Consider the following 17937-nt stretch of genomic DNA (forward strand, 5'->3'; position numbering starts at 1 on the left):
TGGGGACAGGCTTTTCTCTAAAATACTTGAGCCTGAAAATGTTTCCATATTTGTTTTGCATTATTGGATTTTCCGCTCCCTGCAGCAAAACCAGTGACCGACAAAACCATTTGTATCGCTAGAGTTTCTCTTGGCTTTGGAGAGCTAAATCATTGCTCCTGCTTCTCCTCCTCCTGTCGTTGCAGTCTACTTGCCAAATTCTAGAGCAAAAGGAGGTACACAAAATGATGAGTGGCCTTCTTCCCCTCCCATTTTGCTTGCCAGCTTAATCTAATGCACTAGCATTTACACTGATATGCGTCAGGGTGTGAGAATGTGGCGCTCTTAAGTTCAGTTTGCATTCACCTGCTTACCTTCATGGTACAATCCTACACAGGTCTACTCAGCACTGAACTCAATGGGCCTTAATCCAAGGTTGGTGTGGGGCCACATTTCATTGGAGGTAACCTGGTGGGAGCCATATGGTGGCAGGAGGTGGGACCACCCCTTTTATCTCTTTCTCTGTCTCTGCTACCTGCTTTTCACTCTCACTCTCTCATTTTGGGGCAGGAGGAACCAGTTTGGTGCCCCTCCAGATGTTGTTGGTCTCCAACTCCCACCAGCCCCAGCAAACATGGCCAATGATTAGTACAGATGATGGGAGCTGGAGTCCAGCAACATCTGGAAGGGACCACACTGGCTACCCCTTCTTTGGAGGCTGGAAGCATCACCAAAGTGGAACCTACTTACATGCGAAGGCAAGTAAGGCAGGGCTGCATGATTGAATCACAACAGCTAAGCAAAACAAGTATTTGACACTTGAGTAACAGAAGCAGTGGCCGAGTATCAGAGGGACACATGAAGTAGTGACAGCAGCTCCCATCATACAGATGTGAACAACTATAGCTGAAAGCAGGCCCCAGGAATGGCTCTTTGAATTTGCAGAATGGGTACATCAAATGATCTTCATCAGAAAAACTAAGGACAGGAAGTGGGAGTTTTGCTTTGTGTTTTCCTGCAGTGACTGGACTTGTGAAGAAAAGTGACAAGGATCTTAAGAGACCAGAAAGCGGGAAAGAGTTGTGGTGCATGTTGATCTATGCACTAACCGGTAGCTTTTGGACAATTCTTTTCGTCAGAGCCATCCCCACAATCCTTTTCTGAAACAGAAACCAACCAGAGAAGACAGAAGAGTGGGCAAAGTGAAAACACACACACACACACTCAACATGAAAAAGGAAATCAAATACGAAAATGGTGATATACAGATATGTTAAAAGACAGAGTATGAATGGGGGCGGAATGCAGAACAGGAGAGTCATAAAGGGGGAATGAGAAGCAGTGGACAGAGTTCACACCCTATTTCTCTGGACTGGGGCAAAGTGATCCTGAGGCCTTGGGGGAAGGCTGAAGCTCTGGGGCACCTTTCATGGATGTTCTAGGCCCATTCCCTGAAATTCAGTGTCCATTCCAAAAATCCATCTGAACTTGTGTGTGCTTAAGTCTACTAGGCAAGCAAGCTCCCAGCGTTTTTACTTATTTAAGTGCAAGGTAAAACATGCAGACAATATTCTAGGTTTAGGAATTTTGCTAGAGCTCACAGGAACCTAAGAAGTTGCTTTAAACCAGGCAAGGCTATTTGCTTATTTAGTCCAATATTCTCTACTCTGACTGACAGCAGCTCTCCAGGGTCTTAGCCAGAGAGGGGGCTGTTCCATCACATGCCACCTGATACTCTTCTTTTTCCAACAGGAACTGACCTTTGACATGCAAAGAATGTGCTCTAGTAGAATTATGGTTTCTCTCCTAAGTTGACCCTGCAGCTCTTTTCCTATCCCAGTGGACAACAATCCTCAGATCTAGATGGCAGCCATAGAGTCAGAGGTCAGGGAAGGACCAGAAGATCATCAAAGTCCACCCTGTTGGAGCAGCAATAGGCTTTGTCTCTCTTCTCTTCCTAACCTCACCCACATTAGTCCCAAACTTTCCCTAAATACAACGTATTGTCACAGAGAAAAAGAGGTGACAACATGCTGCACTTCACCAAGATGTTTAAAACACAGATGACTCATACAAGTAAGCCCCAGACATGCTCTCCAAAAGAAATGAAAAAAATCAACAAAAATAGCATCAGGGTTAATAGCCAACTGACCTGGGGATAATTTCCTTTCCCATTACCTACTACTCACAGTTCTGCATAGAGACAGTTTACATAGTCAGCAGAATCAAGTGGCAAAGCTTTCTCTTTCTCTTGGGACTTTTTCCAATTTCAGGGTGCAGAGGAGCATTGCTGCCACCCCTCCCCCAAAAGATCCCGGCATACAGAAAACAAGCCTCTCAGTTGGAAGGCAAAGTCCGACCTTTCTTGCTGATAGGCAAATGTTCTACATGCAGGGTTTGTTTTTTGTTTTGTTTGGGGGGGGGGGGCATTCAAAAATGCAGACCCATACCTGCAACTTGAAGTGGTACAATCCAGACAAAGTTTAACCACTTGAATCTGGTGAATCTGGCCCTTAAGATTCTGAGCTTGAAACTAAATCTATCCACTTACGAAACTAAATCTATCCACTTATGAAATGATATTGGGGTGCAAGCCTATCCCACATCAACCTCCAACATTCCATCTTTGACCGTTTAAAGAGGGGGGGGTTCAAAGCACTGAAATCTTCAGATCAGCCCAATCATGCAATGTAATTAATGAGCAGATGAGGACTTAGGGCAGGTGTGGGGAGCCTATGGTCCCCCATATGTTGCTGAACTACAACTCTTATCAGCCCCAGCAAGCAAGGTTTTAGGAACTGGTTGGACGAAGAAGAGTGATGAGAGGCTCCAGCTGAAGAACCCCCAAGGGAAGCTACAGAGGAGGAAGGCTCTGAAACCAGGGAAGTGGTGGTGGGACGCAAAAGACAGGTCAGAGGAGGAAGGAGGCTGGGATGCTGAAGAAGCAACAGGCTCGAGGGAGAGAGAAGAGCCAGAGGTAGAAAGCTGTTCAAGGGCAGGGCAGGAAGCAGAGGGAAGCAATTCAGGTTCAGCGGAGGAGGAGGGGCAGGAGCTACAGCAGTTTCACAGGGACTGCCCAGTCCCACAGTATTAAGCTCCCCTCCACCCTTGTCTCCAAGGACACACAGAGCTTCACATGTAGCCAAATAAAGAAAAACAGAGCGGGGGGGGGCTCCCTAATGGGCTTTAAGGCTCCTTGGAAGACAACTGGCTAAGGAGGCGCTTCAGAGGGAAGTAGGAGGGGAAGACAGCCAGTCTTGGCAGCTGCACTACTGGGAGCAAGACATGCCCTGTGGTGCTCTCTGATTGTATGCTATTTTTCCTAATAAAAAGCTAACTTTTCTTCGAGTCTCTGAGTCTCCATGCTGACCTGCATATGAACCAGCCCTGACACATAGTCAGTGACCAGGGATCTGTTACATTTATTTTGATTTAACAAAATTTGTATACCACTTGATTTCAAAAAAAAAATCTCACTTGCAGTTTACAAGAAACATTAAATTATCAATTAAAAAGTTTAAAATGTGCAATTAAAAACATTTTTAAAACAATTAGACTCAGGTGTAAACTAAGAAGAACATGCCAACACCTATGTGTCTGAATAGGCTAGCTGAAATGAAAATGTTTTAAGCAGGTGCAAAAATAACACAATGAAGGTGCCTGTTTGATGTCAACAGGTAGGGAGCTCTGAAGTGTAGATGCTGCCACACCAAAATAATGATTTCTTACAAGTGAGGAATTCCAGGAGTATTGGAGTTGTAGTTCAGCAGCATCTGGAGGGCCAAAGGTTCCCTACACCTTTCTTAAGGTAAACCTGATTCAAGTCCATGTATGCTAAACCTTCCTTGGTTCACATTAAACGCCTTGGTGGAATGGAATTACGCATTTAACTCAGCTGTAAAATGGCACCAGCAAACCTGTCCTTGCTAGGAAGGTCAGGATGGAAAGACCAAGAAGTTTTGTGCTTGCATTGCCCACCCATTGGCTTCTTCTGAACGGGGTTTCTTGGGGGAGAAAAGGGCAGCTCATGAGGCTACAGACAGCCTAGTACCATCAGATAGAAGGTGAGCCCCACCCCCCTCATGCACACATGAGCAGGCAGCATATTAAAGCAAACAGAATGGTACCATGCAGAGACTGCAAATGTGGAAAAAAGAAGATCAAGCCCTCCCTTTCCTAAATAATCCCCTATTCCCCATCACAGCTAGCCTCCCCTTGTTTCTGATCTCACTATTTCAATCACCACAGCAGGCTATCAGTCAGGTATGTGGCACTTGCCATTGTCACATCTCCAGTTGATGTTGATGCAGCGGCCATTGTGGCAAGTGAACTGGGTCAGAGGGAAACAAGTTGGGTAGGCTGCAGAGGTAAAACAACAACAGTGTTAGCAGCATCTATCTCAATGTCCAGAATGCTTTTAAAGGGTTGGTATCCTGACATGTACTCAAGCGAGTGTCTCCGCACCCCTTTAGCCCTCCCTCCCTGCATGCCCCAAAATAGCTGCCACTGACAAGCAAAGCACAAACAAATTAGGGAGTGGGCAAACTCTGGCTGTTTAGATATTTGAATCTGTGGTATGTATAGCAAAGTTTGAGTACTAATTCCTCCTGTTCGGATAAGGGGATTTTCGCATAGCAAGCATTCAGAAAGTGGGACCTGCATATACACTGGAACATCTTCCATCACTCACCACATGAGGCTGACTCATCAGAGCGATCCCCACAGTCATCATCCAAGTCGCAGGTCCAGGAGATTGGTATACAACGGCCGCTGGCACAGGAGAACTGGTTGGTAGGGCAGGTACGAGCTGGGTGGAGAGACAAGAGGTAATGAATAAAAGAAGCAACGTTACTGGAAGTACCTGAAGATGTCAGAATACACAAGGAGAGCTAGAACAAGGCTAACGGGAAGATCTGAACATGCAAAAGAAACATGCTTGTAGAGATGGCATATTACCACTGTCCAAAGGGGCATCTAAAGGGCCACTTATCAGGGATGCTCGAGGAATCTGATTGCCCTGCATTCTGATGTAAACCAACCTGAGCCACATCTCCTGGATTAAGGTGAAGATATGTAGTTAGCCTTTAGATTTCCCATGTTTCTGAAGCACTTACATTACTAGGTAGTCTGAGGTTACCTTTCAGAATATATTTCTCACTACCCTAACCAGGTAATAGCTGTGTCAGCAGCTAAAAAATACTGGGGTCTACCACCACACATGTTAAAAATGGGGCAGCAAGTGCCCTGGGAGCAACAGCGTAAGATGATGTGTGATTTCTCCCAGTGAGATTGTCTGGGGGACAACTATGGCTGCCAATACAGATAATTTCTTCTGAGAAGTTAACAACACTTATGGATGGTTATCACCGACCCTTTTTTCAATACCTTCCAAACCCACCATATATTATATAAACTCTTGGCTAAGAAAAGAAAACTGCATTGCATGATATCAACTGAAACATGACTAACAAAACACAAGGCACTAAATCTGACTGGTTAATTATATGCTTTACTGTCTGAAAATAGGTCAGTGGTTCAAACCAATATCACCTTCAAGAAAAAAATGGAACCATGATTTAAACTTATAAATCCAGGAATAACAATGTTCATGGATTTTTAATAGCATGTAATCTAATCTGATGAATGTAACCTAAGGAAAAAATGATTTTAATTATCTTTTAAGTGTTTTAATACATATTTTAGCAATCTTTTATTCACAATTTCAAGGCTTTATTTTTATTTTTAGTAAGCTGCTTAGGTTTTAGTACAAACATGGTGTGTGTGTGTGAAATTAATGGAATTCCCGGCAGCAGAATGGCACACACTTCCCACCCCCACCCCCCAATATATATGATATAGCATTGCATACATACAAAACTGGCCTTAGGAGTTCAATATAATGCTCAAAATGACACATTTATAGAGAAGGGGTCACTGTTCACTCATTTTCAAAATAGCAAGATCTTTTCCCTATGCTTTAAGTGGACAGTTAAACGTGTAAGAACACTAGCTAAAGTGACATCAAATAAGGCAAGTATCAAATAAGTATTGAATAAGCCATTATGCTGTACTCTTTGTTTTGTTTCTTTGTTTACTGTTGACTGTAAACAGCTGTTCTAATATACTAACTTTAGCAGTAGTAATGGTACATCCCTTCCACACCCACCCAGTGACACTTGCAGCTCTGAGAGTGCAATGATGCATTTTTATTTATTCATTCGTTTTATTTACTTATACCCCGCCTTTCCTCCCAAAGGAGCCCAGGGAGGCAAACACATAAGCAATAAAATAGTTAAGACATCTTAAATAATGTAGACTATGTTTTAGCCACTTGGAAGTCGGTGGCAAAAGAATATCAATTTTAAAAGGCAGCTCTCAGACCTTGTAAAAGTGAATACCCGTTTCTATTTTTCTGGGTAAGAATTCCATGCAAACTGATGCAAAAATGGGACACAACAGGCTTAAATAGGAACACATGTAAAAGTGGACTGATACAGAATTTGAGTGATCTGCCTGCCCCCTAGCAATTATAGAGTCAAAATTCAAATAGCAAGGATGACAGCATTCAACCACCTAACACTACACTCTATGGGCCCACTCTACATTCAGCAAACCACCACCGTAAGTGTTTGTAAAGATAAGACAGCGAGGCAACCTGAGCTCCTTGGAGGAAGGATAGGATTTTGTAAAAATGTGATTGATGGATAAGATAAGGGCTCTCACCAGAGCATGTTGAGTTAGACTCATCTTCATTATTCCCACAGTCATTGTCCCCATCACACAACCAGCGGTTCGGGATGCAGCGGTTGTTCTCACACTTGAAACGGTCCGAGGGGCAGGTGTGCTGATCTGGAAGGTGGCAAAGGGTGGGTTCTAGCTTAGGACCTTAAAGTTCAAGACCATTCTTTTCCCCTACACACATTGCAATAATCTGAAACTGGGTAAGAATATCCCTCCTCCCTTACCAAAGTAATATACTTGAGATCAGAAACACAAAGCTATTTCTTCAGTCAAGGCAATGTGCATTCTTTGACAAACTCATCAAATTCAGCAACTCAAAACATTTGTTGTGAGATCTGAATACAGTGGTGCCTCGCAAGACGAAATTAATCCGTTCTGCGAGTTTCTTCATCTTGCGGATTTTTTCATCTTGTGAAGCACGGATGCACCCTGGTACTGTATTATAATGGGATAGCGGGCAAAGCACAAAGCGGGTCGCTACCCAGCAGGAGGAGTTTCCCCAGCTTGGAGGATCTGTTGCCGGGAAGAGGCAAAGACACCCCCTCCCACCTCCCCACGAAAACAGCCCCCCTTCCTCTGTTGCCAAGCCTTGCCGCGTCTTCGCTCCGCCAAACCGCGTCCCACATCAAAGCCCCAGCCCGCTCCTCTCCCTCTCTCTCCACGAGGTGCCAAAGGAAGTTCGAGCCCAGGAACCGAGGGCGGACGCACGAAGCGCCCGGCGCGGACTCTCCCTTGCTCCCCCCGTTACCTTGTGCCACGCCGCCGGGCTCCCCACAGTCTCGGCAGCTGCTCCCGGCTTCTTCCCACCCCCGCAAAGGCGCCTTCGCGGCGGCCCAAGCGCAGTGGATGCCTCCTCCTCCTCCTCCTTGGTCCCCCTCCTCCTGCCTTCGCGCAGTTAGGGCAAAATGGAGCAGCCACGTGGGGAGGGGGAGAGAGAGAGAGAGAGGCAGAGGCGGCGCAGAGACCCAGCCAGATCCGCTGGATCCCAGCCCACCTGCCTCCTCTGTGCCCTCTCCAGAAGAGGATCCCTCTGGAAAAGGTAGGTCACTCCCTCGCTCGCTCCCTGCCAGCCCAGTTCCCGCTTCAAAAGGAAACAAACTCGCAAGACGATTCGTCTTGCGAAGCAAGCCCATAGGGAAATTCGTCTTACGAAGCACCTCAAAAAACGAAAAACTCTTTCGTCTTGCGAGTTTTTCGTCTTCCAAGGCATTCGTCTTGCGAGGTACCACTGTAAATTGACTAATCCTCACACAATTTATTCTGTTTCCTAGAAAACTGTCTTATACCAGATCAGTTGTTCATCCCTGTCTCTCTCCAGAGTCTCGGCTATAGAAACGTGTTTCCTGTCACTTGCTACCTGATTCTGATAACTGGAGATGCCAGAGGTTGAATGGGGGACTTTCTGCATGCAAAGCAGCTACTCTCTCACTGAGCTGTGGTCCCTGAACCACTGTTTCACTGTCCGCTGTTCCGTAGATTTAGTGATGACAAAAGGGAAGAGAGAGAAAGGCATGGAAACATTTCCAGACTTTCCTACGGAACCATACGAGCAAGCAACTTGCTTTTAAATGAACGCTCCCTCAGGAGGCAGTGGAGCTTTTCAAGCAGAGGTTGGATGGCCACCTATCATGGATGCTTTAGTTGAGATTCCTGTATTGCAGGGGGCTGGACTGGATGACCTTTGGGTCCCTTCCAACTCTACAGTTTTATGATGCTACATCTTACATCAGATAACCAATTATGTCCCTGCAACACCACCTCTTGTTTTAAATGCCCAGGGTCCTGGCAGTGTCCAAAGGGCAGGCAGGGGCAGGGCAGGGCAGGAAGAGGAGCATGGAATACTGACATGGATTACTTCAGGCTCCCGGGTCCCATCAGTTTTGTCTGTTTCTGTAGATGCAAAGCTAAATATGCAATCCCACACCTCAATTTCAAATCCCGATCCTTCATTTTCAGACTTCTCTATCAACTGAAAAAACACTTTGGATTGACCAACATCATGTGAGTTCAGCCAAGGCATGCCCGGTCTGTATACGCTGAGTGCAGACCTGCCCAGGGCATATGACCATCCTGACTCAAGAGAAACAAGAACTGGTCAAGCCCCCTGGTGTTCCCAAGCAAATACGCACGGCAGAGCTCAGGTGCCTCATCGCTGTTGTCCAGGCAGTCGTTGTCACCATCACATTTCCAGCGCTCCTGTATACAGCGGCTGTTCTTGCACGCAAACTCCCCATGCTGGCACTGAGGAGGTGGGATGTAGGATGGGTTGGCTAGACAGGGAAGAAAAAGAGGACAGTTTGATGTGGGAGAGTTTAAATGAGAGGCATTTTCCAAAGGGAAAAAGGGGGAAATTGTGTTTTGCCAAACTATATTTAGAGTCTGCTTGATGAAGTTTCAATAAATAACTAAATAAACTACAGCTCCACAGTGCAATCATCAATATATAGTATTATCAACAAGACAGTGTTTATCTGGAGATGGTACCTGACACTTTAGTAGTGGAGAACTCAAAACACCTGCAAGTGACCATTGTATGCTAGACTGTGTCTGGGAAGGTGTTAATCACACAACTGTCTGGAATCTCAAAGTAAGCTGCTTTATATATGCTACCTTCCAGGATGCAGACAGGAACAATTCTAGGGAATGTTAAACTCTAGAAATCTCTTGTCTATCACACTTGTGTTCTGCATATTGTTACCTTGGCAGGTGACGTTATCTGGTGCCAAAATCTGGTCCTCTGCACAGGCACACCGCCTGTCTTTGGGGATGGCAAGGCAAAGGCTGCTGCAGCCTCCATTGTTTACCCGGCAGCTGTTGGAGCCAACTGCAAAAAGGATAGGGAATAAGAGAAGCTGAGCCACAGTTTCACAGGTAAGAATGCCTATGACATACGGAAGGAAGAAAAACCAAGAGAGACCAGTGGAAAATGTTTCAGTGGGAGGGAAATGGAAAGAATGGTATTTATGTAGGGAGTTCACTCTTTAATTCTGTAATTTAATCAGGTTGCTCCTGGGACCTGTCTATCCCAGCACAACTCCTATTTCCCCACCCCAAATACAACTGCAATCACAGTTTTAGCTCTGGAGATTTTTGAGGTATCTGCATAGATTTTTGAAACCTCCGACGCCAAGTTCTTTCTCTGAGTGCTTGTTCCTGTAGTCATCAATTTCAAGCTAGCTTTTCTCTAGCATTGTTTATCTTTTTTGGTGTTGTTCTGTAAGCCTTCTTCTTCCTTACTTCCTCTCACTTTAATCCCTATACCACGGTCCCTTTGAAGGTTCTCCCAGCAGCAAGAGAGCAGCTTATTCATGAGCAGAAGCCCATGCAGCCAGGAGGGGCTCTCCAAATAACCTATCCCCAAGGACAGGGTCAATCGCATGAGGACAGGGCCACAAAACTGGCACCCCAGGAGGAGGATACTAATTTTATGAGAAAGACCCATTTTATGGGAAAGGCCATTTGCACAGGTTCCATTTCCAGGCAGGTCATGCCCATGTACCTGGCAGAACAATGAAAAGGAACCTTGGTGACTACAGAAGAGCAATAATAAGGCATGAAGAGTCCATTAAACTGAAGAAACTGTTTTTCCCCATCCAGGCTCCGGGATCTGCAGAAACCCATTCCCACCACCCTTCTGAGTAATACCCCTCCCCACCTTCTCACTATATAGAAGGATCTGGCAACTTCTGTTTCAGTGTATCTGACGAAGTGTGCATGCACACGAAAGCTCATACCAAGAACTAACTTAGTTGGTCTTTAAGGTGCTACTGGAAAGAAAAAAAAATTTTTTTTTTTGTTTTGACTATGGCAGACCAACACGGCTACCTATCTGTAACAGAAACGGGAGAACAGGAGCAACTAAACAGGTGACCACAAAAGGGAAGCAACAAAAATACCAGATACCAGAAGCCCTTTAAGCTCTTGGGAGGTTTGTTTGCCTCTCTTACACACTGCTAAAACATGCCTGTTTAGACAGGCCTACCCAGATGCTTAGAAAGTTGAAGTAATTTTAAACTTGTTTTCGTATTTTAATTTTTGCATGTTTTATACAAGGGTTGTAAATTTTTGTGCACCTATTTTATTGAGCAGATGATTTACTCCAATGATAGATATCTATTCACATGTTTAATATGTACAGACTTGAAAGGAACTCTAGTTAGACAGGCTGGATGTCTCCTGAATAAAAAGTTCATAGACAGGAGTAAACTGTACTACACTGTAAGCCTAGGTGAACCTAGGTGGTGAACCTATGGCACACGTGCCAGAGGGGGCACTCAGAGCCCTTTCTGTGGATGGGCACGCACACCATCACCCCAGCACAGAGCTGGCAGAAGGCAAGGGTGGCGCATCAAGTCCTCAGCTCAACTTGGGCGGTTGTAAGTAACCACAGCTATACTTTGCCATGCAAAACTGCACTTAGGTTCTGCCTCAGTGCCTGGAAAAATTAAAAGATCCTTTCTGTACCACAAGAAACCAGCGGGCAGATAATAAATGAACCACCTGTGTGTATGTCTCCTGCCTCGACTACCTGGGATCCTGATTCCCTACAGTGCCTTTCGTATTCCTGCACAGCCTACTTGGATAAGAAGCTGTCAGTGGCTGAGTTGCAAGAAATCAGCGCATCCTGTGCCTGTCCTGCCACGCACCTTGCTGCTGCTGAGCATCATACATGCGGATCTCAAAGATTGGCGGACGCTCATTGCGCAAAAGCTTAACGGCCTTGGACGTCTGGTCCAAGCGATAGATGATACCGCTCCGGTACTCTGTCCAGAAAAGGAAGTTGTCATAGTGGCACAGCCCAAATGCATGGTTCAGTTCATTACCATCATACACAACCTGCATGAGGAGGGAAAAAGAGAGACAAAAATGGGCATTTCTAGATATGCTGTGATTCTTCTTAACTAACCACCCAAATACCACTCTAGTGATGCCTTTTTCGGACCTAAGATGCAGCATAGGCCAATAGCTGACTGCTAGAGCAACGGCAGAGGGACCCAGGCTCAATTCCAGAATCTTCAGTTAGGGTTAGACCCTTGCCCTTGAAATCCTGGAGAGCTGCTGCCAGATGATGCAGGGCGATAATGAGCTAGCAATACAGCGGTCTGACTCAGTGTAAAGCAAACTCCTGTGTCCCTGTGATAAATGCAATAATGTAAATAAATATAATGTTGTATTCAGTGAGTTCTACTCAGAACGGACCCACTGAAATTAATGAACCTATTTTCATCGTGTCCATTGATTTCAGCAAATGGAATTCCATGCTGCACTATTACAAACATTGTACTTTCATCATGCGGAAATTGCTGCTCACCAGCATTCAAGCTGCAAACTGAAGTGGATGGTAAACAGATGTTTTTGTCTCTGCAAGGGCAAACATCATGAATGTTTTGCAGTGATTATGGCAGCTGCACTAGAGTTACATGCAACCTATTGGATGGTACCTGAGATGCTACAGGGAGGTGTGTCATAAGTCCCTCCCTCCCAAAGCACCACTCTGAATGCCCCAAGTCTTCAAAATAGTATAAATCTGGATCTCCCCACTATAGGGACCCCGCCACCTTTCCTTCCATTGGGAGGCTATACCCTCATCCTTAAAGCACACACCTCCAGCAATTAAAATTTTACACTCCTCCCATCCTCCCACACTTTCAGGGGTGTGCCTTTTGCTAGATATGCTACAGCTGTTAAAGCAGTCAGAGGAATATCTATTACTCTCCATATGGGTTCAAGCCCAGAGATTGAGAAAGAGAACAAATACAGCTTACAAACAACTCAGAAAGACACAAGGCAAACAGGTGCTTGAGCCTTGCATGAAATCACTGGGCTGAGAAGAGAGGGAGGCAGGTGTAGGTAACTGAAGGAAAGGGCAGGAATATGCCCCAGTGTGAGAGGCAGAGGCAGAGCTGATACTGACCTTGCGTTCTGTGCCATCCAGCGTAACCATCTCAATCCGGTCATAAAATGCATCCACCCAGTACAGCACCTTAGCCGGAATATCAAGGCTCAGTCCATTGGGCCACAGGACAGTTTTGGAGGTGATGAAGACGGTGCGGTGGGTGCCATCCATCCAAGCCTTTTCTATCTTTCCCCTCTTGCTATCTTTTGGGTCTTCCTCCCAGTCAGTCCAGTACATCCAGCTTATGTATCAAAAACAAAAATAGAGGAGAAAAGAAAACCAATTATGCTTAAGTTCTGCATCCTTTGTTTCTCCATTTTCTTCTTTTCTTTTTAATACATTAAACATAAACTGCATTCTATAATATATTAAGAGAGAGAGAGAGACTATAACCCCACAGTGTACTGCATTCCTTTTCACAAAGTCCCATCTACATTTAGCTGCAAAACCACCCAGCAAACCAGGCTACACTTTTGGCACAGAGGTTCCCAATCTGAGAGCTTTGGTCTCCTGGGGCAACAGGCACACAGTTATCCAAAGGGGTCTGTAAAGAAGTTATCTCCCCTGCCCAGCTATCACCCACTTGTTTAAAGGAGAGGGGAGATTGCTTCTTTGCAGCTTTAAGACAGCTGTCTTCAAGCATTTGACAAAGGTGTCTTTTAAGCACGTGGGCAGGTGGTGTCAGGGGCTGGGAGACACTCCCTCTGCCCACCTGCTCACTCTGAAGTTTAAAGGAGAAGGGACAAGATGCTGCTTCAAATAACTCTTTTGCAAATGGCTTTAAGACAGCCCCCCCCCCCATTTATGCCAACTAGTGCAGCAGAAGTGGCAGCTGAGAGGACAAGTAGAGAGGCAAAAGTTCAAGAGCAGAAGTTCTCTATTAGAAGATGCTGAGTGACAGGGTTCTCCTCTCCCCTCCCTTCCTCAGGAACATGTTCTCTTTAAATACCTACTTGGGCCCTGCACATCTCACTTATTCATATTAACCAAGCAGAGCATGGCTAATTCAATCCTCGCCAGATACATTGCGCTGTACTGTCTGGAAAAGCATTGCACGAACAGATACAGACACATGCAAGCTTGAAAGGTCAGGTGGCACAGCAATTGGCTCTTCTGAATGACCAGCATCGAGACATGGAAATACTTGGAAATTAAGATTATTGAACCCTGTCTGACGAGCTGAGCAGGTGGGGTGGAGGAAAGGGAGTGATGGAGAATAATCACAGCATATATATATATATATATATATATATATATATACACACACACACACACACACACACACACACACACACACACTATTGATAATAGTGATAGGGACAAGGAAGAAACAGCTCATCTGATGGAATTAAAGTTTATTCCCCCCCTCTTTGCCTTTCCCCACCCACCCACTGTGCTTCCTGACTCAAGAGAGAGAGCTTGTGAGTGTGTACACATTGCAATTCCGCTCCCTGCTGGGCCTGTCTGAGCAGCTCCTAAGAGCAGGATGTGGCCTTTTAATCCCCCAGGGACTGGCAGCCCTAGAGACACCAGTGTGAAAACAGAATGAACTCTTGAGCTGAAGTCTTTGGGGAGTCGATGCAGCAGGAAACGAACCAAAACAATTCCTTCCTGGTGAGTGAAAACTCTCTGGCCCGTATCACATGCAAGAGGCTCAGTGAACTGCACAAACATGTGAGTGACACTATTTGGAACGTAGGGCTACAGCTCCGGACAAATCCAGGCCTAGCATAATCTAGTCAAAAACAGGCCGCTACTGCCAGGAATTCCTTTATGTAAGACACTGAAGAAGGTTTGCTATTGGGGCTGAAGGTATATACTGTTATGAGTTTGCGGGTGCTAGACACCCTAAACTCCTGGATTCAGTAAATGTTAGAATTTAATCAATGCTTGGAGTGTTAAAACCAGATGTCAGACGCTAGATTTAGCAAGTATTAGAATGTAAGCCAGGTAAGCTTCTCGTGTCCGGAAATCGCCTGGGAGATGAGCCCTTAAGAAAGACAAGACAAAGAGAGGGGACTCTCTCGCACAGCTTTTGGGAGCAGCCCCTCCTCCAGCTCTGAGTTGCTTAGAAAGACAAAGGCCAGAGTTTGGGCTTTCAATGTTGACCATGATGTGAGCTAGGAGAAAAAAGGTTGCAGTCTGGTAATGGTGGAAGTCTGTAAAATGCAGCAAGCTAGAGAGATGGTCAGAGTCATGGCTGATGACTGTTTGAATCCAGGGCTGCAGCTATGGGAGAAGCAAGACCCTCTTTGTTTATGAATGCTGTGAACCCTTCCATCATAGGCGCAGGTTGTATATATGTATAAATAAACCATATACTGTGGAACCTCGATTGTTGAATGCTTCAAAAGTCGAATGTTTTGGCTTTCGAACAATGACAACCTGGAAATGAATGCTTCCATTTTCGAACGTGCCTCAGAAGTCACAGAATCATAGAATCATAGAGTTGGAAGAGACCACAAGGGCCATCGAGTCCAACCCCCTGCCAAGCAGGAAACACCATCAGAGCACTCCTGACATATGGTTGTCAAGCCTCTGCTTAAAGACCTCCAAAGAAGGAGACTCCACCACACTCCTTGGCAGCAAATTCCACTGTCAAACAGCTCTTACTGTCAGGAAGTTCTTCCTAATGTTTAGGTGGAATCTTCTTTCTTGTATTTTGGATCCATTGCTCCGTGTCCGCTTCTCTGGAGCACCAGAAAACAGCCTTTCTCCCTCCTCTATGTGACATCCTTTTATATATTTGAACATGGCTATCATATCACCCCTTAACCTCCTCTTCTCCAGGCTAAACATGCCCAGCTCCCTTAGCCGTTCCTCATAAGGCATCGTTTCCAGGCCTTTGACCATTTTGGTTGCCCTCCTCTGGACACGTTCCAGTTTGTCAGTGTCCTTCTTGAACTGTGGTGCCCAGAACTGGACACAGTACTCCAGGTGAGGTCCAACCAGAGCAGAATACAGTGGCACTATTACTTCCCTTGATCTAGATGCTATACTCCTATTGATGCAGCCCAGAATTGCATTGGCTTTTTTAGCTGCCGCGTCACACTGTTGGCTCATGTCAAGTTTGTGGTCAACCAAGACTCCTAGATCCTTTTCACATGTACTGCTCTCAAGCCAGGTGTCACCCATCTTGTATTTGTGCCTCTCATTTTTTTTGCCCAAGTGCAATACTTTACATTTCTCCCTGTTAAATTCATCTTGTCGAATGTCTTCTGAGGTGCGTTTCTCCATTTTATCCATTGCAATTACCAACTGGCAATTGTGCCTCGGTTGTTGAACGTTTCGGAAGTCGAACGGTCTTCCGGAACGGATTACATTCAACAACCGAGGTTCCACTGTATTGTAAAGACACCATCGACTCCATTGTGCCTCGCTTCCAAAAGGAAACACAGACCTTGGGTAAGCGTGCCTGGAACCCCTGAAATTTTACTCTGCTCAGAGACTGGGGTGGTGTGCAACAATACTTCTCACAAGCTTGGAGCTGTTCAGCCTATCTTATTCCTCTTGGCCAGCTTGTTTATTTAACTTATATCCCATCTTTCCTCCAAGGAACTCAAGGTGGTGTGATTCTCCCCTTCCCTATTAGAACAATTCTGTGAAATAGGTTAGGCAGAGAATTCAACTGAAGTTTGGATAACAGATGCTGTGCATGCCCACTTTTTGCTTTGCATCCCTGTTACATTCCCATCCTTATTAAACAGCAGCCAAAAGTAGGCTCCCTGGTCCTCATTGGAATGGCATGGTGACACCCACCCATTCAAGGGGTCCACCACAATGGCTCGAGGATGAGTCATCTGTCCTTCAATCAGAGTCTTCCTGGTCTGTGCAGCCTTTGATAGCCGGGCAACACTGATTGTCTTCTTGGGCCCATCATCAGTCCAGTAGAGGTTGTTCCCCATCCAGTCCACAGCGATGCCTTCCACATTGTGAATGCCTAGAAGGAGTTAAAATCAACAATCATGCTCAGCAAAAGCAAAAGCAAGCCAGGCAGATGGGGACACATCAGAAACTGAGGACTGAAGTGAAAGTGACACGGCCATATGAATGGTGCCATGTACTCCATTGGTTTGATTTCTACTGAAACAGACAAGGCACGAGGCATGATGGACACACATGTGCAGACCACACCTACTCTGCAAAAGACGCAGAGAGAGAGATTCAGCAGCAGAACACAACATTCGGGTTGGTACCCAAGAAAAAACATAAAGAAATCTATGCGTGAAAATAGTACAATCTGTGCTGTGCTGTGCACTTTTCTGACACCCACCAGCTGGCCTACGTTCTGAGCAAAATTGTGTACCAAAATCCAAATTCTACCCTTTCTTGTAAGTAGGCAGTTGAACCTCACTCTCTCTACTCCAAGCCCCACACAGACTGTACAAGGAAACCAGACCAGCACCTAGCATACTGAAGCAGACAATTGCCTGGATGAAAGGGGTACATACCATCTTTCAGGATTGTTTCCCTGTCTGTTCCATCAATCTTCTGTCGCCCAATCAGGTAGCTGGTGGTGTCAGCAAAGTAAATGAAGCCAGTCTCTGCATGGAAATCCAAGGCCCTGGGGTTCATCAAGTTTTCAATGGGGATCATGTGCTCATCAGGAACTTTGGCCCCCATGTCCATCCCACGGATGATGCCTGGTCGACCTTTGCCATAAACAAGGAACAGCTCGTGCTCTGGCTCTGGAAAATGACAATGGGAAGCATCAAAACAACAAAGCTAGACTAACTTTGATTTGCACTGAAGCTCATCTAGAAGCTTGGGCACTCCTGTCTTCCACAATGACCAAACTAAAACCCGTAAGAACAGCCCTGCTGAATAAGCCCAACTGTCCATCTAGCCCACCCTCCTGTTTTCCATGGCAGCCAACCAGATGCCTTTGGGCAGCCTACAAACAAGGCACAAAGGCAACCATCACTCTTCCCCTGCTGCTCCCCAGCGACTGGTATTCAGAGGCATATTTGCCTCTTAAAACTTGGAGACTGCATATAACTATCATGATCTGTAGCCACTGAAAGACTTATCCATCATTTGTTCAATCCCCTTTTAAAGTCAGCCTCCATATGGTGCATCTAATTTCCACCTACAACCATGAAAAGACAAGCAGTAGTCATCTCTATTCTTGAAAACAGGGGAAGCAGAGAGGACCAGAGCTAGTTTCCACTTGCTAAGTCAGAAAGCAGCTATCTGAAAACAATGTCACCTGCATATATTTGAACTTCTGTTTTGATTCCTCAAGTTCATTTCCTTGTTGCAAACTGTTGCATATTTTGCATTGGAAGACTGCATAGCTGCAAATTCTCTCCCATGCTGCT

General features: G+C 45.5%; 1 protein-coding gene across 12 annotated transcripts in view; it reads right to left on the reverse strand.

Annotated features, from left to right (window-relative positions):
- The window catches only part of LRP1 (LDL receptor related protein 1), a 312513-nt gene that overhangs the window by 110391 nt on the left and 184185 nt on the right, over positions 1-17937 (reverse strand). For 6 of the 12 annotated variants that reach the window (XM_083599705.1, XM_083599712.1, XM_083599711.1 and 3 more), the window contains 10 exons: positions 17068-17304; positions 16376-16556; positions 12635-12857; positions 11367-11556; positions 9419-9544; positions 8850-8990; positions 6703-6828; positions 4670-4786; positions 4258-4338; positions 1089-1139 (listed from right to left, as the gene is read on the reverse strand). In XM_083599705.1, the coding sequence (XP_083455831.1) occupies positions 1089-1139; positions 4258-4338; positions 4670-4786; positions 6703-6828; positions 8850-8990; positions 9419-9544; positions 11367-11556; positions 12635-12857; positions 16376-16556; positions 17068-17304 (1473 nt within the window). The remainder of the gene's footprint in view (positions 1-1088; positions 1140-4257; positions 4339-4669; positions 4787-6702; positions 6829-8849; positions 8991-9418; positions 9545-11366; positions 11557-12634; positions 12858-16375; positions 16557-17067; positions 17305-17937) is intronic. The other 6 variants (XM_083599706.1, XM_083599704.1, XM_083599714.1 and 3 more) reach the window with 1 other exon arrangement.

This window comes from Podarcis filfolensis (genome assembly GCF_964270895.1).
Source record: "Podarcis filfolensis genome assembly, chromosome: 2".
NCBI lineage: Eukaryota > Metazoa > Chordata > Lepidosauria > Squamata > Lacertidae > Podarcis > Podarcis filfolensis.